The sequence below is a fragment of the Calypte anna genome, chromosome 23, assembly GCF_003957555.1.
Source record: "Calypte anna isolate BGI_N300 chromosome 23, bCalAnn1_v1.p, whole genome shotgun sequence".
Lineage (NCBI taxonomy): Eukaryota > Metazoa > Chordata > Aves > Apodiformes > Trochilidae > Calypte > Calypte anna.
In genome coordinates this window covers 3244680-3265772 of record NC_044268.1, presented here as the reverse complement: position 1 = coordinate 3265772, position 21093 = coordinate 3244680, and the positions used below count along the sequence as shown (strand labels likewise).

At 54.5% G+C, this 21093-nt stretch overlaps 1 protein-coding gene across 3 annotated transcripts; it reads left to right on the top strand.

Annotated features, from left to right (window-relative positions):
- Positions 1-295: 295 nt before the first annotated feature.
- Positions 296-21093, top strand: LOC103527615 (argonaute RISC component 1). 3 transcript variants are annotated; one of them, XM_030464267.1, is made up of 20 exons: positions 348-428; positions 4172-4261; positions 5541-5724; positions 6286-6406; positions 6523-6704; positions 6967-7103; positions 7237-7371; positions 7593-7680; positions 9320-9467; positions 9619-9738; positions 10078-10200; positions 10645-10778; positions 12042-12226; positions 12401-12560; positions 12831-12921; positions 14121-14315; positions 14406-14540; positions 15410-15511; positions 16309-16508; positions 16911-21093. In XM_030464267.1, exons 2-20 carry the CDS (start codon positions 4249-4251, stop codon positions 17017-17019), a joined length of 2562 nt encoding a protein of 853 aa, XP_030320127.1. In that variant the 5' UTR covers positions 348-428; positions 4172-4248; the 3' UTR covers positions 17020-21093. The 3 variants fall into 3 exon arrangements, with proteins under 3 accessions (XP_030320126.1, XP_030320127.1, XP_030320129.1); XM_030464266.1 differs by lacking the exon at positions 4172-4261 and having other exon boundaries at positions 296-428; XM_030464269.1 differs by lacking the exons at positions 348-428; positions 4172-4261 and having other exon boundaries at positions 5615-5729.

The window sequence follows — 21093 nt, the reverse complement described above, 5'->3', positions numbered from 1 at the left end:
AAAAAAAAAAAAAAAAAAAAAAAAAAAAGGGAAAGCCCCAAATTTAACAAATGTCAGCGGCAGCGAGCACAGCGCAGGCCTGAGCTCGGAGAGTTGGATGCTGCGCCGCTCCCGGGCACCGGCTCGGGCTGCCCCCTCGGTCCCTCCGTTGTCCCCCATTGACCCCCGGTCCCGCCGCTGTCCCCAGTCCCGCCGGGAGCAGCCCCGCTCGGGCCCAAGATGGCGGCGGGGGCGGCGGGCGCCGCCTTTGTTGGTGGCGGGGCCGGGCGGCGGCGGCGGCGCCTGCGCGGAGGTGTCGCGGCGAGAGGCGGCTGCGGCGGGCGGCGGAGCAGCCCCGGCCCCGGCCCTGCCCGGCCCTGCCCGGCCCCGGCCCACGGCTCGGAGCGGTGCCCGCGTGTATGGGATGGAAGCAGGACCCTCGGGAGCAGGTAGCAACCCGCGGGGAGCAAGGGGGCTGCGCGGCGGGGGGGCAGGAGAGTGCGGCGGGGGAGGAAGGGGGGGGCTGCACAATGGGAACCGGGGAGCCCCGCGGTGGCGGCTGAAGGGGTCTGCGATGGGGAGGAGGGAGGCGAGGGGCGCGGGGGGGCCGTGCCGTGGAATACGGGAAGGTCTCGGGGTGTGCGGAGGGGGGGGGTCTGTGCCGATGGTGGGTGAGGGGCGGTGCGGGGAAGGCTCCGGTCTGGGCCTGCAGCCCACCTAGGGGGGGCTGGAGGCGTCGGTGTTGGGGGCAGAATGGGGGAGCGGCGGCTTGACCCCCCGGGGTGCCCTGGGGCGGAGCAGCGATGCGAGAGGAGGGAGCAGAGAACCGGGAGGGGGGGCAAAACCAGATGCGAGCCCTGCGCAAAGGGCCCGGTCTGCCCGGGGGAGCAGCAGCCGCAGCCCCCCCAGCCCTCTCCCGTCCCTCCTGCCCCCGGTGCGGTGTTCCGGAGCTGGCGCGGGGCCGGCGGTGCCGAGCGCCCTGACAGCGCGGAGCGGCGGGGCATGCGCGGAGCCGGGGCTGAGCATGGCCGGCACCGGCGAGGGGCTGCAGGGGCTGAGTTCCATCCCCCCCGCCCCGTGTCCCCCCCACCGCAGCCTCCGCACCCCCAGCTGGAGTTGGGGGCTGCTGACGGTGCTGTTGGTCCCGACTCCTTCGCACCGGGATACTCCGCGGGGGATGGGAGAGACGATCCCCAAAACTCGGCTGTGGCGGCAGCAGATCCGCGCCCGATGGGAGCATCCCGAGCTCGTGCTGCTCTAATCTCCCCAGTTTTGGTGCCTAAAATTAAGGCAGGAGGAGGAGAGGGAGGGATGGGGACCGCGGGGTTTGTGCCGGCACGTTTGCTGCCCGCGGGGCTGCGATGATGGGGTGAGGTTTGTGCCACGAAACTGCCGCACGTTTGCGATCAAACTTTGGCCCGTCCTTGTGGTATTTTTTATTTAAGTGTGGCGTGGAGATCTCTTCGTGTCTTCCTTACCTTCTGGCTGCCGGCGCTTTGTGTTTGAGGGTGATTTATTGGGCTCTGGGAGCCGTGATTTGGCGGCTGCGCCGGGGCCTTGGAGCGACGCAGATAACGCTGCCGGGTGCCTGCACCCTCCTCCCGACAGCCCTAACCAACCCTGTCAAGGCGCTTTAACAGGTTCTCTTGGGTGGAATGGGGAAAGGTTTGGGTCCTGCTGACAGCGCGGGGGTCTCTGGGGTGGTGGGGGCTGCGCTGGGTGCAGGGCTCTGATGCTGCCTGCTTGAGAGCTTCCCCTTTTCTCCCCAAATCTGGCTGGAGGTGCCCATGCCACCCTGCCCGCAGGGCAGACATTGACCTGGTGTCACCTCCCTCCTGCCACCTCCTGTGACACCTCCCTTCACCCAGATCTGACCTTGCCTTAGCACCCCTTTGCCCCACAAGGCAGCCCAAGCGTGGGGTTGAGCCTGGTGATCAAGCTCTGAGAAAGCTGAGCTGCAACGTCTCAGGGTCACAAAGCAGAAACTTGGTGTGTGCCAGGATGTGCCCAACGTGAAAATGCCTGGAAAGGTGATGGGGGAACCTGGGACATCATCTGCCCCACAGGCACTGCTGAGGGAGACACATGAACACAGTGGTTTTAAAAACTGAAGTCAGTTCCCCCCCAGCTTTTAGTTTTCTTTATCCTGTACAAACTTCCTAAGCGCCGTTTATCTTAACTGTTTTCTTCCTGTGCTAAACCCTGCAAAAACCCCAAAGCTGCTCTGTCTCTTGAATCTCTTTATCTTCAGGAAACATGAAATCACATGTGTCTGTTTCTGGGACAGGGTTGTACCAAGAAACAAAGCTGGGAGAAACACCTTGCCTGGAGACCTAGCATGTAGTGTTTATCTCTAACCACTTTCTGCAGCCTCTCTCTGAACCCCAGGAAGAACAAAATAGGCACAAGTATTAAGAGGGCAGACACTAAAAAGAAGCCAAATGAGGCAGAAAAGTGTGGCTCTTTTGGGAGGGTGATCTCTGGCCGAGCTGCATGTGGGTTCCACTTCCTCACTGGGAGCACAGGGGCTGCCCCTGGTGCAGTGCAGGGGGGACATGGAGGGACATGAAGAGGAACTGGGGTCACCTTTTTCCTTTCTCATTCAGTACCAGGGCTGCCTTTGTCTGCTGCTCCCAGCTCTGCGTGTCCCTGGCTGCTGGCAGGTTGGTCTGTGGGAGCGTGGTGAGACCCAGAGGAGTGGCAGCCTTTGCTGGGTCCAGACACTGTTAATGGGGACCTCGGGGTCAATGTGTGGGGTCACACAGTCTGGATGAGCCACACAGTGCATTTGGTGGAGGTGGTGGCACTTGTGGTGCTGGGTGTTTGTCACACCCCATCAGAGGGAGTGAAAAGGGGGACACAGAGCTGCTGGGCAGCCAGAACTGGCTCTGCAAGACCCTCGTGGGGCTGTTTCTGCCACTGTGGGTCATGCAGTGTCTGTGCATGGGTTGGCAGCTCCCATGCCCAGGTGTGATGGAGGTGGTGATGCTCAGCTGGATGTTTGGGATGCTCCAACACAGCACCCACAGGTTTCCCTCTCTGGCCCAGCACGCCCGGGATGCGGGGGCAGATTTTTAGCTTGATGGTTTCGAGTTTATCACCTGTGATTTCCAAGTGGGAAGATGATTGACAGAGCACAGTGATGCCCTTTGCTGTGCTCGGTGCTCAGTGGCAAGGACACAAAGACCTAAACTGCTTTCGGAAGTGAACAGGGTGGTAAAGCAGGTTGGAGCCTGTTTTGGTGCACTTGGATGCAGCCACCACACTTGAGAAGCTCAGACTTTCCCTGGGAAGATGGGTTCTGCTTCCCGGGATGGGTTTAATGCTGCAGGAGGAGCCTTCTGCTCTGGGGCCATCTACTGAACTCAGTTTAGTGTCGAACCAAAAAGCTGCTGCAGCTGCGTGACCCCAGTGGTGCCCGTGGTGCCTGGGGAAGGAGCAGGGGTGCGGTGTCTGGACGGTGCTTTTTGAAGTCTGGGCTTTGTGTGACGGCCTCGGTCGCTGCTCAGAGCTGTAGGGTTTGAAGATGTTGAACCTGGAGAGTGGGAAGGCAGCTTGCTTTGCCTCCCGACGGGGATTTCACTCTCTGTGGGTTTTCTGGGCCTTGTTTAGGGTGGGCGATGGCTCAGGTGAGGATGGGCCACGCCGCGTGTCTGGTGATGTTTGGAGTGCCACAGGCCCACTCGTCCCACTCGGATTCCCAGCTGTGTTTTGGCGGGGCTGGGTGTGTGGGGAGGGGGCCGTCACGGACCCGCCGCCGCCGCAATAAAACTCCCTTTTGTCTGGGCCCCGTTCCCGCGGCCCCTCGGCTGAATGCGGCGCTGGGGAGGATTTAAATGACATGGTAATTTCATGCCGTCCCACCGGCGGCTTTGCCCGGGCGCAGGCAGCTGTTGGGCAGCGGGTCGTGTTCCCCAGCTGTTACGATAAATAATAGAATAACAGAGCTTATTCCTGCACTAATTACCCCAAACGGACTTTCACCTTCCCGGCGCTGCCATCGTCGCCCTCGCTGCCCGCCAGCGCTTCACACACGCACCCGGCAAAGAGGTGGCGGTGGCAGCGATGGTTCCTCCGCCGGCACGTCCCCAGGGCATGGCTTTTGTGTGCCCAAGTCTGTGATTCCTCCGGGCCGCTGAATTTATAATGGCAGGCGGATTTCATCCCGCTCACTGGCCGCATTGTGCTGCAGGAACAACACTCGCCCTCCAGCCCCCGGCCCCGGCGCCCGCATTTACATGACAAAGTGGGAGCCTGCGCAGCTTCGCCATGGAGAGTCGAGGTATGCAGAAGCCCCCCTGTCCCTGGCTTTTTAACGAGGCTTCTACCGAAGGGGAACCAGCACGTTTTTTCATTGCTGGCCCCTTTGCTGCTGCTCCAGGTTCCCGGCACAGCTTCCTCCCAGGCGGCACTGAGGCAAATGGTGGGGGGACCCTGAGCCTCCCCAGGGCAGGGCTGTGGCATGGGAAGGGGTGGCCCAGCCTGTGTGCCCACCAAAGGGGTGGCTGCTCCAGCTCATCACATTCGAGGACAATGTGTCTGCAGTTGCCAAAACTGAGTCAGCCCTGGGATGAGCTTCCTCATCCTCAATGTGGATCTTGTGTCCTGCCCTGGTCTTTGCAGAGCATCTCCCCACCATTGCGGCGCTGTCCCTTCAGCCAGGCTGCCCGGTTATCTTACTTTGGCTTTGCAATATCTCCTGTCTCACATCAAACTCTTGAGCCAACTTTCGTGTTGCTGGAGGCTGACTCCTTCATCTGTGATTCATGATCCTAATTGTGAGGCTTTGTGTTCATAAAGCATTTGGTGATCCTCTGGGGAGAGCGTTTGGATGGCAAAGCATTGTTCTGGGGCTGACGGGTGGAATGCCAGGGTTGTGGGATAGGTATGGGACCTTTGGTCACCCCTCTACAGCAGCCCCAAACCTCCAGCTCCTCTCCACTGCCAGAGTGCCACCAGGCAGCTGCTAAGCTGTGGCTGCTGCCTTGTGTCCCCCTGCATCCATGGGGATGCTGTGAACACGTGGAGGTGCTGTGCTGCTCATGCACGGCTGCTGGGATTGTCTCAGGGATGAGAAAGTCCAGGAGAGAAGACACTTCAGGTGCTGGCTGTGATGTGGTTGCAGGGAAGGCAGAGGAGAGCTGCTGTCCTTCAGCAGGTTGTGGAACCTGGCTGAGCAGCTTTTTGTTCAAAAGATGGAGCAGGGACTGGAGTCTGTGGTGGCAAATAAGTCTTTGATCATGAACCATGATTTAAAAATGCATCAGCTTGCAGCCAGGGAGCTGGTCTGACATCTGCACAGCTGGTGGCACAGCAGAGCAGAGGGCTTGGCTCTGCCCTTGGACGCTGGCGCCAGCGTTTGCCAGACGGTGCCCGGGGAAGCTGCTTCCAGCTGTGTTGGTCTCAATTCTGCCACCATCACGTTCTGCCAGGAGTGTGAGTCACGGAGGACCTCCTGGGTCAGGATGTGATGATGGAGAGCACTGTGTGTGTGTCTGTCTGTCTGTCTGTCTGGACGGGGGGGTTCTCCCAGCCCTCCTGACCCGCTGTCCCTCCCGCAGCTGCAGGTGCATACCTGCCACCCTTGCAGCAGGTATTTCAAGCACCACGTCGGCCTGGGATAGGAACTGTTGGGAAGCCCATCAAGCTCTTGGCCAACTACTTTGAAGTGGACATTCCCAAGATTGATGTGTATCACTATGAAGTGGATATCAAGCCTGACAAATGCCCACGCAGAGTCAACAGGTAAGGCAAGTATTAGAGGTTTTGGCACTAGTTCTTGGCTTCCAGTTTCCTTGCAGGGGCTCCGTAAGTGCCTGTCTCTGTCTTCCCCAGTGGAAGCCATCAGGGTGAGGTGGTGGCAGGGTCACAGTGCTGCCCAGAGCCAGTGCTGGTTCCTGCCCCCGAGAGCCTTGGAGGTCCTGAATGCCCTCACAGTCCCCTGCCTCTTCACAGCAGCTGTGCAATTTTGGCAACAATCCCATATGTAAAAATAGCAGGCCCAGACCTCAGGCCATCATGTACTTTTCTTTGTTGGTTTTTTTTGACATCCTACTCGTTGCTTCTCCCCTCCTGCCCCAGCAGCCTGGGTAGCTCTGTGCCCTGATGGCCAGTGAGCAGATGCTGTGTGTCTGGGGTCTGTCCTGCTCAGGGTGACCCAGCTCTGCTCTGGGGTGTTCTGCAGCTCTGAGGGTCGGGGCTGGGCAGGTTGCAGAAGGTGTCAGGCTGTAAAGGAAATGGTAAAACAAACCTTGTCCTTCTCTTCTTTGCCCCTGCCCCTTTCTCTTGTCCCATTCACCTGTGCAGGGAAGTCGTGGAGTACATGGTACAGCACTTCAAACCACAGATCTTTGGTGACCGAAAGCCAGTCTATGATGGGAAGAAGAACATCTACACTGTCACAGCCTTGCCCATTGGAAATGAGCGGGTAAGAGCAGGGCCACAGGCACCATGCAGGCCAGCACCAGCTGCCTCGTGCTGAAAACAACCTCCCCCTCGTGTCTGTGGCAAAGCCACCATCTCTTCCATCCCTTCTGCACCTAGGTTGACTTTGAGGTGACTATCCCGGGGGAAGGCAAGGACAGGATATTTAAGGTCTCCATCAAATGGATGGCTATCGTGAGCTGGCGCATGCTGCACGAGGCCCTGGTCAGCGGGCAGATCCCTGTTCCCCTGGAGTCTGTCCAGGCGCTGGATGTTGCCATGAGGCACCTGGCTTCCATGAGGTACCTGTGCTGGGGTATCAGGGGCTGTTTTGTGAGCACCCAGTGTGCCAGGAAGGGAACCAGCTGCCCTTGACAGGCTGTCATGGTTGGGAATGGCCTTGATGGTCTTTGGGAGGAGGTGGCACTGCTTGGTGTGATCACTGTGGGTGTTCCTGCAATAGCAGTAAATGGGGGATGCAGCTCAGGGAGCCTGGGGGTGCTTCATGGGCACTGCTGATGGGGCTGGCATGTGCTGTTTGATGACATTTGCCTTGGTTTGCAGGTACACTCCTGTGGGTCGCTCCTTCTTCTCCCCCCCTGAAGGTTACTATCACCCCTTGGGGGGTGGCAGGGAGGTCTGGTTCGGTTTCCACCAGTCGGTCCGACCTGCCATGTGGAAGATGATGCTCAACATTGATGGTGATGTATTTTTCACTCTGGGGAACTGCAGCAGTGGGGCTGGGTGTGTCTGGGGAGGTCGGATCCGGCCGGCTCTTGGCCAGGTCTGTCAGATGGGAGAGATCAGAGAGGCATCGTGGTGTCTGTCCCGCAGTGTCGGCCACTGCCTTCTACAAAGCCCAGCCTGTAATCGAGTTCATGTGTGAGGTGCTGGACATCCGGAACATTGACGAGCAGCCCAAGCCCCTGACGGACTCACAGAGAGTGCGTTTCACCAAGGAGATCAAAGGTAGAGCCCTGGGGAGCACTGGGGACCTGACCCCAGGCACTGGTGTGGTGTGTCTGCTGCCACCCCTGCAGCAGGGTGGGGGTGCACGTTGCCTTCCTCCTGCCCTGCACAGATGGTTCACTGTGTGAGGAGGATGGTGGTGGTGTCCCGGGGAAGCCAGGGGGGATGGGAATGGCTCCCACCTTTGCCAGTGACTCCCTGGTGTCCCTGTCTCATGTCAGGTCTGAAAGTGGAGGTCACCCACTGCGGGCAGATGAAGAGGAAATACCGCGTGTGCAACGTCACCCGGCGGCCAGCCAGCCACCAGACGTAAGGGTGGGGGGGAAGATGCCCTGGGAAAATCAGTGTTCTCCCTTTTAGCAGCTGCTGTGGTTGTTAGGGAGAGCTGGAGGGGAAACTCCAGCCTGGGGTGGCACAGGGAGATGTGCTCGGGGTGCAGCTCTGTGTAGTGTGTGGTGGAGGCGGGCGGGATGCAGGAGGTGGTGGGAAGCAGATGATGTTCTGTCTGGCAGGCAGCGGGCGGGAGCGGACATGCCAGGAATTGTCCTAGATTTTACCTCCAAGTTTGGTTTTCTTCCTTCTTAAAATAGACACTGCCAAAGCAGAAGCTTTGTCAAGGGATAAAGTGATTTTTCTGCCTTGAAATTATTGGCATGTGCCTGGGAGCGAGCAGGCCTGGGCACCCCTCTGTGTTAGGGGGACTGCCCTGTCACCCAGCAATGGGGACAGCATCACGGAGTGGTGTCCTCAGCACTGAGCTGTCAGGTGCTACAGCCCATGGTGGTCCCAGGTGTTTGCCCCAGGAATTGCCCCCAGTGAGGCTTGGAAATAGAACGGGGCTTGAGGCAGAGGCTGGGGGGAGCAGACAGCCCCTTCAGACCCCCCGTGCAAGCAGCCCTCTACAGGGGGCTGCTGAGTGCAGCTGGAGGGGGTAGGATGGTTTTCAGGCTGTCAGCCCCTCAAGTTTCTGCAATGTTTCCAGATAATTTTGCCAACAGTAGGAAAAAGAGAAAAAAAAAAAAAGAGAAAAATGCAGGACATGTTGGCTCATGCTGCGCAAACCCAAACTCTGGCAGAAAATCTCCTGGTTTTTGCCTGTTCCCAAAGCAGCAGTGCCCACTGAGGCTGGCGCTGTCAGGCTGCAGAGCCCCCTGAAGGGGTCCCCTCCCTCACCACAGCCCTGACTTGGGGTGTATCTGGCTGGGTTTGTCTGCCTGTTGCTGCGTGCACCCCTGGCCCCTGGGCTCCAGCATCCTCAGTTCCCAACCCTGGGGCTTGGCGAGCACGGGAGGAATGTGATGCTGTGCCAGGGTGCTGGGCTGCCTTGCCTGTCTAATTCTGGCTCCATAAAGAATATCAAGGCAGTTTTTAATTTTCATGGAGCTCTTGGTGGAGCTGGGAACTGCTGGTGCTGCGTGAGTTTGGGTGTCACACACTCAGGCTAGGGGCAGCATGGTACCCCTCCACCCTGCCATGGGAAGGGTGATTTTCCCCCATGTTTTTGGAGGGAGATGCACCCTTCCTGCCCCCCATGTTCAACCCACCCCGGAGCTGCTGCCCTGTGCTGGGAGAGGCAGGGAGAGGCCTGGAGCTCAGCTCCCAGGGAGGGCATCAAGCACTGAGGTCCTCCTGAGTGCCATTGTGCTGTGTTCTGTACCTGACAGTGGCATGCACAGCATGTCCTGCAATAAACACTTGTCCTGATTAGCTGGATTAGTGAGGGAGAGCTTTATTTAGGGACCTCAGTCCCACACTGGGATCTCAGTATTCCTGACTCAATTTCTGAAAATACCACTCTTCTGCTTTTGATTTTCTTTCATGGTAGCTGGGGGTGGGAACCTGCCAGCTCCCTCTCTTCCCAGACAGAGCAAGTAGTGTAGTAGTGTAGTAGACACCCTGGAAGTGTCTGTTTGGAGGGGGTGTATCCTTCATGTTCTGCCTCTGCCAGGTTCCCCTTGCAGCTGGAGAGTGGTCAGACCGTGGAGTGCACAGTGGCTCAGTACTTCAAGCAGAAATACAACCTGCAGCTGAAATACCCCCACCTACCCTGTCTCCAAGTTGGCCAGGAGCAGAAGCACACGTACCTGCCCTTGGAGGTGAGTGTCAGCTCTTCTGGGTGCTGTTCCCCTGATGCTGCAGGCTTGGCATCTCTGTTTTGGGGCCGTGCCATAGGGCAGCTCAGCTCTGCTCCCCTGTGTCTCTCCTGGGTGTCCCTAACCCTGGGTTGCTGTCCCTTGTCCCGTACAGGTGTGCAACATCGTGGCAGGCCAGCGGTGCATCAAGAAGCTCACAGACAATCAGACATCCACCATGATAAAAGCAACAGCCAGGTCTGCTCCAGACAGGCAGGAGGAAATCAGTCGCCTGGTACGTGGCACGAGGCCACGGGAAGGATGGTGTTGGGGTGCAGGTTATGGGGTCATGTCTGTGATGAGCCTTGTGGTCCTGCTCTTCAAAAGCTCTACACTGGAGAGCTGTGACCTGCTCAGAAGATGGTGGTGTGGGCTCAATGGGTTGGTTTTATCCCCCTCTTTTCACTGAATCCCTGGTCAGAGATGCCTGAGTCATGAGAGGGTTTGGCCCTTGGTACTAAAGCATTGCCCTCAGCTCTTGAATTTAGGTGCCCATGTCTCCCAGCCAGCTGAAGCTGTGCAGTCTGCAGCAGTTGGTCTCACTCCCTCCCATGGCACTTTCTTCTCTCTGCAGATGAAGAATGCCAGCTACAACCTGGATCCATATATCCAGGAGTTTGGGATCAAGGTGAAGGATGACATGACGGAGGTGACAGGCAGGGTGCTGCCAGCACCCATCCTGCAGTATGGAGGCAGGGTAAGGCAGGCTCTATTGGGAGGTGATTTCACACCAGAAAATGCTGTTTCTCTTGTGCTACCTTCAGGTTTGTAGGTTAGACCTGTGATCTTTTTGTTGTGCTTTTTTTTTTTTTATTTAATCAGAGCACCTTGGGTTTCGGTTTTGGAGGTTTTTGGTTTGGTTTGGTTTGGGTTTTTTGGCAATATAATTGTTCTGAAAATGTGAAAGTGTAGCCAAGAGTCATTTGGTGACTAAAACAGTGGGCTGAAGGAGAGAAGGATGCTCAGGGCAAGGCAGCTGAGGTGGATTTTCCATCACTGCTGAGGTTCTGCTCACCCATCACCCAGCACGGCAGCAGCCCCTGGCAGTGTGTGGGGCTGGTGAGGGTGTGGAGCTCAGTGCTGGGGAGCACCAGGCACCCGTGGGTGCTGCTGGGGCTCTGACCCTCTGTTTGCCTTGCAGAACCGGGCCATTGCAACCCCCAACCAAGGCGTGTGGGACATGCGAGGGAAGCAGTTCTACAACGGCATTGAGATCAAAGTCTGGGCCATTGCTTGCTTTGCCCCGCAGAAGCAGTGTCGAGAGGAGGTGCTGAAGTAAGGAAAGGGGCAGCCCACGTGGGTGGGGTGGCGTGGGGCAGATGTGGGGAACAGGGTGGCCACCCCACTGCTGCCAGCCAGGGGCTGCATGTCCTTCGGCATTGCCCCCAGATCTGAGTGACAACTCACAGTACAAACCTGATCCAGGTTGAGGCTGGGTGTTGAGGCTGTTTCTCTTGGTTTATCCAGAGTGTCTTCCTGTTTATCCTGGCTGCAGACAGTCCCTGAGCCATCGCAGAGCCTGCCAGGCATGCTGGCTGATGGGAGCTGACAGTCAGGCTCCCCCGGCTCTCCCTGTACACCAGGCAGCTGCAGCGTCGTGATCTGATGCTGCCAGGCCTAAAGCTGTGTTTGCTCTCCTCAGCTGCATCTCCACAGAGGGCTGGGGTTGTGAGGGATATTAAATTGAAAGTTTCCCCAGTGCCCTTTCTGAAATTATATGATTAACATAGGAAGCATCCTAACTCCCCACGCGTTTTTATTACAGAGAGAGAAGTTTTGGGCTTTCTGAAGAGCTTTGGTAGCTTAGAGAGCCTGGTTTGGTAGCAAGGGGGACACAGAGAGGGGACAGTTTTGACTTAAAGGAATGGCCACCTTAATTTTGGATTCTGCTGGTGACTCTGGTTTCTCCTGAGTGAGAGTGGATGCACTGAGGTGAGGGTTTTGTGTCCCTCCTCTGGGTGTCTGGTGCAGTGACTGTTTGCAATGGTTTGGAGCAGCTCAAAGTCTCCACATCTGCAGTACCTGGGAGAGGTGGGAGTGACACTGCACTCCTCTTGTGTGACCTCTTTGGGGCAGAGCTGGGAGCCTCTTGCTCCCTGTTGGCTCTCCCTGCATCAGATTTATTCTTGGCAATGCGAAAATCCAGAGCGTTGGCTGAGCATTTTGTCTGGTTTGGTAAGTGAAGGCTTGCACCAGCTTTGCAAATCACCTGGAGATGAAGCAGGTCTGCTCCCTCCTTCTCCAGCTTTCTAATGGAGAGCAGCTTGTGGCTCCATCACTCTGCAGGAGGAGTCAGGACCTGGGTATGAGGGTGCCAAGAGGGGATGGCTCAGCTCTGACATGTGTTGATCTTCCATTCCCCACGCCGTGCGTGTGCTGGATGCTGTAAAACCACAGATGTGATGTGATGTGATGTCCCCTTCTCTGTTCTGTGCCTGGCACTCTGGCTCTGGGTCCCTTCTTGCTGATGGCCAGGGTGTGTGGCAGAGCTGCCATGGGGAAGGGCTCTGGGCTGAACGCTTCTCCTCCTGGGCACAGGAACTTCACAGACCAGCTACGCAAGATCTCCAAGGATGCAGGGATGCCCATCCAAGGCCAGCCCTGCTTCTGCAAATATGCCCAGGGGGCAGACAGTGTGGAGCCCATGTTTAGACACCTCAAGAACACCTATTCAGGGCTTCAGCTCATCATTGTAATCCTGCCAGGGAAAACACCCGTGTATGGTGAGTCTGGGGCAGGGGTGGGTGGGTGTTGGAGACAGGAGAGGGGCTTTGCTTTGGCTCATCAGGGCCATCCCTGCTCATCCCGCTGGGATTTCACCCCCCATTCCAGAGGGTGTTGCTGGAAGTGGTGTGTTGCTGGTGGCCTCTCTGTTAACCTGCCTGCTCTGCCCTCAGCCGAGGTGAAGCGTGTTGGGGACACCCTCCTGGGAATGGCCACGCAGTGTGTCCAGGTCAAGAACGTGGTGAAAACCTCCCCACAGACCCTGTCCAACCTCTGCCTCAAGATCAACGTCAAACTTGGCGGGATCAACAACATCCTTGTGCCTCACCAGCGGTTTGTACAGCTGATGTCTCTCATGTTTTTGGGCTTTGTTTCCCCAGTCCTGCCTGGCTTTCCCTGGGGAGGAAGGGGCTGTGGGTGGCTGTGTAAGGTAACTGAAAGGTTTGCATCCTGTCTCACCTTGTAACAAGCTGTTGATGTGCCCAGGCCAGAGCCCAGAGGTCAGGAGATGTTCTCTGTGCCATCTGCTCCCCACCATTGGGTGTGCACTGCCCTGACGTGGCCCCAAAATGCTGACTGCTCCTTCCTCTTCTCTCCCACCAGCTCTGCCGTCTTTCAGCAGCCGGTGATCTTCCTCGGAGCCGATGTCACTCACCCACCTGCAGGAGATGGGAAGAAACCCTCCATAACAGCTGTAAGTGCCCTGTCCTGGGCCTGGCTGTGTGCCCGAGAGCCCTGCAGGGGCACAGGGGCTGGGCTGGGGCTCATGTGTCCATACAGGGGTGGTGGGTCCCCAATCCCCACCTGTCTGTCTGCAGAGGAGCTGTGGTTTTTGGGGAGCTGCTGGAGAGCTGGCAGCTGCCAGCAGATGGGGCTCGTGGTGTGCTGGACCCCGTGGGTGCTGCTGGATGGGGCATGTGGGGTGGTGGGGGACTCCCTGGGAGGGACCTTCCCCATGTGGGAGAGCAGCTGGGGTTTGGAGGTGGAGTGACTGGGCTGCTTCTGAGCCTTTTGTGGAGGAGGATTTCCCTTCACCCCAAATGAATCGTGAGCACCCACCCAGTGAGTGCTGTTGGCTGGGGGGCAGCTCGTGCCCCTCGTGGGGCTCTGAGACATCACCTGGTGCTGGGTGCAGGGAAGGAAGAGTGTCAGGTTCTTGTAGCGTCTGTTTTAATTAAGCATGTCAGCATTTTCCTATTAAGTTCTTAACTTTCCAGGACTCATAGCTCAGGTTTTCCTTGACATGCAAATGCGTCTTTGGAGGAGTGTTTTTTTCTTAATTAGAAGGGGTTGGGAAATGCTTTTGGCTGTTTGCTGTAGGTGTGTGGGTGGGACAGAACAGTCTGTTTCCTGGCGGCAGTGCTTCCACTCCAAAAACATTCTCTGTGGGTTTTTTGTGCAGGGCCACTGTGGGGCTTTTTGTCTTAATTTTTATAAAAGCTTCTTTGAAGCTGCAGGGGAGGAAAAGGGTCAGATGACCTTGACCTTGTCCTTGGTCTGTTGTTAATTAGACAGTGGAAGGGGGTCTGGGGCTGAGGCCAAAGGAAACAGTTCCTGAGCCCATCGACTCTGCTGATGAAGCCCAGACCCAGGAGCTCTGTTTGTGAAGCCAAAGTGAAATGGGTGCTGAGGGCAGGGGCAGGAAGCTCAGCACTGCTCAGGCTTTGGGGCTGTGGTGCTTTCCCTCCAGGACTTGGTCTGCACCAGGGGTGTCCTTTTTGGGTCTGCCTGCCCTTACAGGATGAACCCTCCCATCTCCTGGTCTGCGAGCTCAGGGTGCTCTGCCCACTGCCAGCTGTGGGTGCTGGAGGACAGCAGAGGCTGGGAATGTCCCATATCCCTCCCACCCTTCCCACTGTAACACGGGGGCCTGGCCTGTCTCTGTCTCTGCAGGTTGTGGGCAGCATGGACGCCCACCCCAGCCGGTACTGTGCCACGGTGCGCGTGCAGCGTCCTCGCCAGGAGATCATCGAGGATTTGTCCTACATGGTGAGGGAGCTCCTCATCCAGTTCTACAAATCCACCCGCTTCAAACCCACCAGGATCATCTTCTACCGCGACGGCGTTCCCGAGGGGCAGCTCCCGCAGGTGAGGACACTGGGGTCCTCGGGTGGGGGGCACAGGGGGACAGCTGTGTGCTGGCGTGTCCCCTCACTCTGCCTTCCCTTGTCCCTCCAGATCCTTCACTACGAGCTCCTGGCAATCCGAGATGCCTGCATCAAACTGGAGAAGGATTACCAGCCTGGCATCACCTACATCGTTGTCCAGAAGAGACATCACACCCGTCTCTTCTGTGCAGACAAGAACGAGAGGGTGAGTGCTTCGGGGTGCCGGGGATGGAGGTGGCTGATTCATCCCTGTCCTTTGGGAAGAGCCAAGCCTGACTTTGCTCAAGGGGAGAGCTCAGTGCTGGCAGGCAGAGAGCTCCTTCTTGAATGAAACGTACTGCTGGGTTGCCTCCTGCACATGAGGCTGCTTCTAGAAACCCAGACAGCTGTTTGCTGTTATGATGAGTTACCGAGTGCTGATGATCCTGGTGGCTCTCTTGAAATAGCCTCTGTCAGCTTGAAAACATCTGTTGTTTTGGTGATAGCTGCAGCCACTGACGTGACAGATGAATAACCCCTTGCTTCTCACTGCTCGTTCGTGTGTGCCATGCAGTCACATCCATTGCTGCTGCTTTTCCTAGACTTGATCTAAATGTACTGGTTAGATCTAGTCTAACCAGACTCTGGCTTTACCTGAGCATGAAGAGATAATCTTGTGAACAAGCTCCAGTACCTTGTGGCACAGACTCTAGTGTGCACTCTGCAGTAATTCCTGGAGTTTCACTCACTTAAGCCTCATTGCTGCAGTAGGATGGGCCAGTGCCCAGCCCTCACCCTGCCTTGCTTCTGAATCTGTTTCCTTTATCTCCGTGTCATGCCTGGTGTTGATGCTTGCAGAAGATGCCAGCAAGTCTGTTCTGGCAGGGGGCAGGGCAGGATAAGCTGTTTCTGTTCCTCCTTTATGAGTGCTTGGGGAGCAGCTCTGCACAGTCCTCTCAGACTGAGGTGCTGAGTTGGAAACCCTGCACCATGGCCCTGGTGCAGGGCAAGTGTGTTGTAGATACAAGGTGGTACTCTAGGCAGCTGGAAGTCACCAAACTGCAGTGCTTGGATTTCTCTTTCTGTTCCCTATAGATTGGGAAGAGTGGGAACATCCCAGCAGGAACAACAGTGGATACAAACATCACCCACCCCTTTGAGTTTGACTTCTACCTGTGCAGCCATGCAGGCATTCAGGTACAGTGCTGCAGAGCTGGCTCTTGGGGTGCTGTGGGGTTTATTTGCCCCTTGCTGCAGATTGCACCCTTGTGCCTCTGACCTGTCCCTCTCACAGCCTCCTCCTGCCACTGGCTGCCATGTGGGCACTTGGGTCCAAGCTTCCACTGGGGCGTTTGCCGAGCAGATGCTGGGAGGGCACTGCTGCTGCTGCCTTACGTGGCATGTACTCGGTTTCTCTCTTGGAGCCAAGGAACTCTCTGAGATTTTCTTCCTCCCGAGCAGCCAATTCAGCAGCTTGTCAGCTGGTGTCTGAGCATGCCGGCCTCGCTGGGGCGCCTGGTTGTCAGCAGGGACCTGTTGTCTGGCCGTGGGCGGCAGAGCTAGGGCCAGCCCTCCCTGGAGCAGGCAGCTTGCTCTGCAGCTGCCTTTCTTTGGGCAGCCAAGATTAGTCAGAAACTGTACTGAAAAAATTGCTCTCATTTAATCTACAGCTGCTTCCACAGGGGAGGTTTTTTTGCTCCCCCTCTGCCCCCACAAGAACCCCAGGGAGCTGGCCCGTTCTGTGGGGGTTGGTGTGAGACACAGTGTGGGCTGGGGACAGCTGGGGGTGGCAGTGCCTGGGCACAGGGCAGTGGTGTTGGGGGTTTGTACCCTGGTACCTGGGCACAGGTGGGGTTTCCAGATTCGGGAAGCACAGGCATCTCTCCTGCCCGGGCTGTCTGCTGAATCCTCGGGATCAGGTGATGAGGGTGTCAGGCAGCTGCCTGTGTCTGTGTGCAGGCAGCACCTTTCACACTCTCCCCTCTGCTTCCCAGGGCACGAGCCGGCCATCCCATTACTACGTGCTCTGGGATGACAACCGGTTCACTGCGGATGAGCTGCAGATCCTCACCTACCAGCTGTGCCACACCTACGTGCGCTGCACCCGCTCCGTCTCCATCCCGGCCCCTGCCTACTACGCCCGGCTGGTGGCATTCCGAGCACGGTACCATCTGGTGGACAAGGAGCACGACAGGTGAGGGGACTTGGAAGACCCCCCCGGAGGGCAGAACTCAGGGATGGGTGGGGGGCATGAGAGCCTTGGAAGTGCCTGTGTCAGCACAGTGCTGCAGAGACCCTCTCCAAGGGGGTAGAACTGCACATAGCTGCCCCCCCCCTCTAACAGGGGGGTAAAAGAGGTTTAAATCCATCCTGAGGTCTTTCTCAGCCTGGGAGAGCACCCCAGGGGTGTTGGAGCTTTCACTGGCCACCTCGAAGTGCTGGAATCTCTGCAGTGCCAGGCAGAGTCACTGGCATTCTCAGCACTGAGGTGCCTCTCTGTGCTGCCAGCACCCATGGGACCTGATCTCCGTGGGGTTTCCTCACCATCCCTGGGGGAAATATGAAATAATTACGCAGTGATTTCCTTGATTTGCAGTGGCGAGGGCAGCCATATATCTGGACAGAGCAACGGCAGAGACCCCCAGGCCTTGGCGAAGGCTGTGCAGGTTCATCAGGACACTTTACGTACCATGTACTTTGCTTGAAAGCCTAACTTTTGTTACCTCACTCAAGAAAGCTTTCAGATTTGTAGGAGCCATACAAAAAAGGAAGCATTGGGATACCTTGTTTTTTTTTTCCAATGAGAAATCACTGCAGGGCAGGCAGCGTCGATTCGAGGCAGGAGACCAGCACCACGGGACAGAAAGATCCAACACCTTTGTAGGATTGGAAGAGACTGATTATTTTTTTAATTTTTTCTGGCTTTGCAAAATTTTGACCTGACCAAACACATGAAGGCATTCAAGGAAGGGATAAAACTCCCAGGAGGCGGAAGCAGGTTTTCATTTTTAAGATGCAATACTATAGACTCCTGACTGTGAACTGGCGGATTTGGTCCTCCGTTGCCCACCAGGCGCTGGTAGGTATTTTTGTGGGGGTTGGGGGGAGGGGATTTTTAGAGCCTTAAAACAGAAGACTAGATTTATAAAACTAATATTTTAGAATATGAGATGCTTTAATGGGTTAAGGGGAAAAACATCTAGTTTATAGGAGAATTCTGACACTAACAGTTCCCCACCCCCTCATGGTTCCCCCCATTTAACGTAAGGCACCCTAGCACTTAGCTCAGAACTGAAAACTGTCTTCCTTGTGTTACAAGCTAGTTAGCTGCTGCCGTTTGAAGCAACAGTCACAGACTTTTCCATGGGTGAGTGCCTTACTATGATGCTGCAAAATTTCAATGTTTTTAATCTTGTAAGGAAAATAGTAATCTTGTCTTGATGGTGGTCCATATTTCCATCGGAAGGAATTAATTTCTATGGTCCTCAGTTGCAGTTTGTGTTAGCTCATGACCTCATGGTGGTTAAACTCCATTGAAAGATGTGCACTTTCATATAGGACACGTTTAATGGCTGCTGACCCATTTTTGTTTCCAATGTACTACTTGTTATTTAAAACTGTTTCTGACAAATGGGGGTGTCTTCATCCCATGAGGACAGAAATCGCTATCGGTTTTTTGGGTTTGTTTTTTCTTTTTTCTTTTTTTTTCTTTTTTTCCTGAATTTTTATGATGGACACCGGGATTTTTTTACTAAACATTATTTTTATACGATACTGAGTCTGTTGCCAAAATACACAAGTCATTAACACAGAGTTTACATCACCGTGCTCTCATGCCAGAGATTTCTAAGGTTCCCTCTTTGCTGAGTGTTGCCCTCCATGGGCTCCTCAGCGCCCGCCTCCCGTGTGTGTCCAGCACTCGTTTGCATTCTGGAGCACCACATACCCCAGCTCCAGTCCCTCTAAACTGTCACCCTCTCTGCTGCTAGGTTTTGCTGCTCTTTGTGTCATGGTATCACTGATCTCATGCACAGGGTTGGTTTTGTTTTGGTTTTTTTTTTTTTAATTCTAAAAAGCACACCAGATTCTTTCCTTACCCAGAATGATGAAATCCTTGTTGTTGTCATGGGGCAAACTCCCACTGATTTGTGTTTGTAACAGGAAAAAAGCCTTTTTCCCCAACAGTGACATAGTGATTGCTTCTCAGACTCGTTTTGCTGCACAGAATGACTGTGCTGCACAGCAGGGCAGTCGTAGCAACTCATTACTGATATCATGCAGGCAGATCATCCATTTTTTTCTATCAAAGTGTGCACAGCACTTCCTACAAAAGAAAGAATTACATGCACACTCCTGCCCAGCTCTTTCAGGGAAGAGCTCCATTGTCATTTTACTGCCTAACACAAAGGCATTCCCCAGGCAGATCCCCCCCAGACACTGCCCCTGGTCAGCACATCTGGACAGAAGCACACTTTTTTTGTTTTGTACTTTCTGATGTTTAATCTTGCCTTGCCTTCATGAAGCCCACCTTGGTCATGTTGGCCCCTTGATCTATCCTAGCACCAGGAATTCACTCTACCCCTTTTCTTTTTGGGCAACGTGTTTGTGAAAAATGAAGACATCACAATGCTATGCAAACTAAGTGCTGAGCCCACTGATGTCACATTTCGTGAAGATCCTACGTTTAGCACAGTCCTATTTTTCCTCAAGACTACAGTATTTGGTTCATATTCTACTTTGCACCTTGTGTCAACCTCCACTGCTGTATTACCTGCAAGGTGATGATGGGGAGGAGACCAGGAGCTGTTGGTGGTCAGTAGGGTAGTGACCTCCTAGAAAGGCTTTTAGAGAGTAGGGAATGCATCAACAGTGTCAACAGAGAAGCCTACATTCCTCTACACAAGTGCCTGCATAGTGACACAAATCCAGCACCTCTCCATCTCATCCTCAGAACTCTGGCTTGTGTTCATTGAAAGCAAAATGATCTCAGAGGGGGGGCTGCTCCTGCTCACCTTGTGTTAGAAAGCCCCTCAGTAAGAATACAATTGGGGTTGCAGTCAAAGTTCTCTCTGCAAATCAGTTTGTTCACCAGCATTACAATGGAAAGCACCTGGCTGCCCTTCTGCAGCAAGGGGCAAAGGTATTTTGGTTTATAGTTTTTATTTTAGTGTTTTAGTTGGGTCTAGAATTCTGAGATGTCTTTTAGTAGCTATGGCATAGCACGTGCCATTTTTAACCATTTGAAAAGAGATAGTGTGGGCATTTACAGAAACAGCTTGTTGCTCTGTAACAATTTTTTTTAACCTTGAGACTTGAAATGTAAAATGGACCTTTAAGATTTGCACTCATTTGTAAGGTGGCTGTTCATAGAAAACTATGAATGAAGACTTGCTGATGTAGCACCTACTTTTAACAGCAATTTTAACTACACAAAAGCTTCACAGCTTCCGAAACTCTCAGCTGTTGACTTGCAGATTGTGTTCTGCCCTTATTTCACCCTCTGCGTTGGGTTTTCATGGTTTTGAATAAACAAAAAAAGCCAAACTCAGTAGCTGCTGTGCCCTTTAAGCCCCATTTCTATTTTGAAGACGTTCAGAAGGGGTTTGAGTTACCTGCATGTTTTGTATCATGGACTATGTACTGTACCTTCAACTCAGCTCCAGCATTCACCATTTTTCACCCTTTTCCTGGCCGAGATGCAAATGAGTAAGTGCATGTCGAGGTGCTGTGTGTCTTGCTCCCCATAGCAGATAGGTGTTAACATATCAGGATCTGTAGTTAGCCACAAACCCCACAGGGACATCCCCGGAGTCTCTGCCCCCTCCATGCCCACGTGTCCCTCCTGCAGCTGGAAACGTGGCAGGGTGCACGTGGTGCTGGGGGAAGAGGAGTCCTTTCTGTTCACCCATCTGTTGTTGAACGCTCTTTGTTTCCCTGATCCCATATCTGAAGGTGATGGGGGGCCGTGGGGCAGAGCCCCCTCTCCCGGGGTGGTCGGGGTGTTCTGGTGCCCTCGAGCTGATGTCTCGGTGTCAGAAGAGCCCAAGTGTTCAACGTTGCCTCGCAGGAAAGTTTTCTTCTTGGAAAATCAGTGTGAAATAAAAGAATGTGATTGTTTCAGGAAGGGAAGCCAGACAGCAGGACAGCAATAAACAAGTGAATAAACTCATATCTTGCCTGAGTGATTTGCACTTCAATAGTTGTGAAAGAAAATCTATGGGACTCCAGTGCTTTTGTGTTCAGTTTCTAGCCCCTTTCGTACCTCCTTGATATGAGCAAGTGTTGAGCTGTACATGGGGTGTTTACAAGACACTCTGGGTTGTTATTTTTGCTTTAGCTTGAACTGTGTGGTCCGTTTGTTAAATAGACGTGAACATTGATGTACAGTACTTACTGAACAAGCAGCAGCACAAAACTTATTTTATTAAGAAAATATGGCTTATATTTTAAAGGTTGAATATCAATTTTTTTTTTGTATGCGTGGAATTAAGACTGGTGAAGAGTAACAAAATCCTTGGATTAGGCCAAAAGAAAATACTGTAAGATCATAACCACCTCTTTATTAAAGAAACCGGTATGATTAAAGAGCTCCAGAACATTGTATTTATATTTTATTTGATTTGATTGCCTTTGTGGATTTGTTTTTTTTATTATTTCTTTTTTTTTTTTTTTGCCTTGGTCCTGATTTTTGCTTGCAACTTTTGACTTTGCAGTCCCAAGTGTCTGTTACCCTGTAACTGTTGGCAGAAGAGCTAAATAAAAGCAATGTGAACACCTTG

Coding starts and splice junctions, on each gene's coding strand:
- LOC103527615 (XM_030464266.1), top strand. CDS start 404: ATGGAAGCAGGACCCTCGGGAGCAG. Junction 429..5,540: donor AGCAGGACCCTCGGGAGCAG/GTAGCAACCCGC, acceptor TCCCTCCCGCAG/CTGCAGGTGCATACCTGCCA. Junction 7,681..9,319: donor CGGCCAGCCAGCCACCAGAC/GTAAGGGTGGGG, acceptor TGCCTCTGCCAG/GTTCCCCTTGCAGCTGGAGA.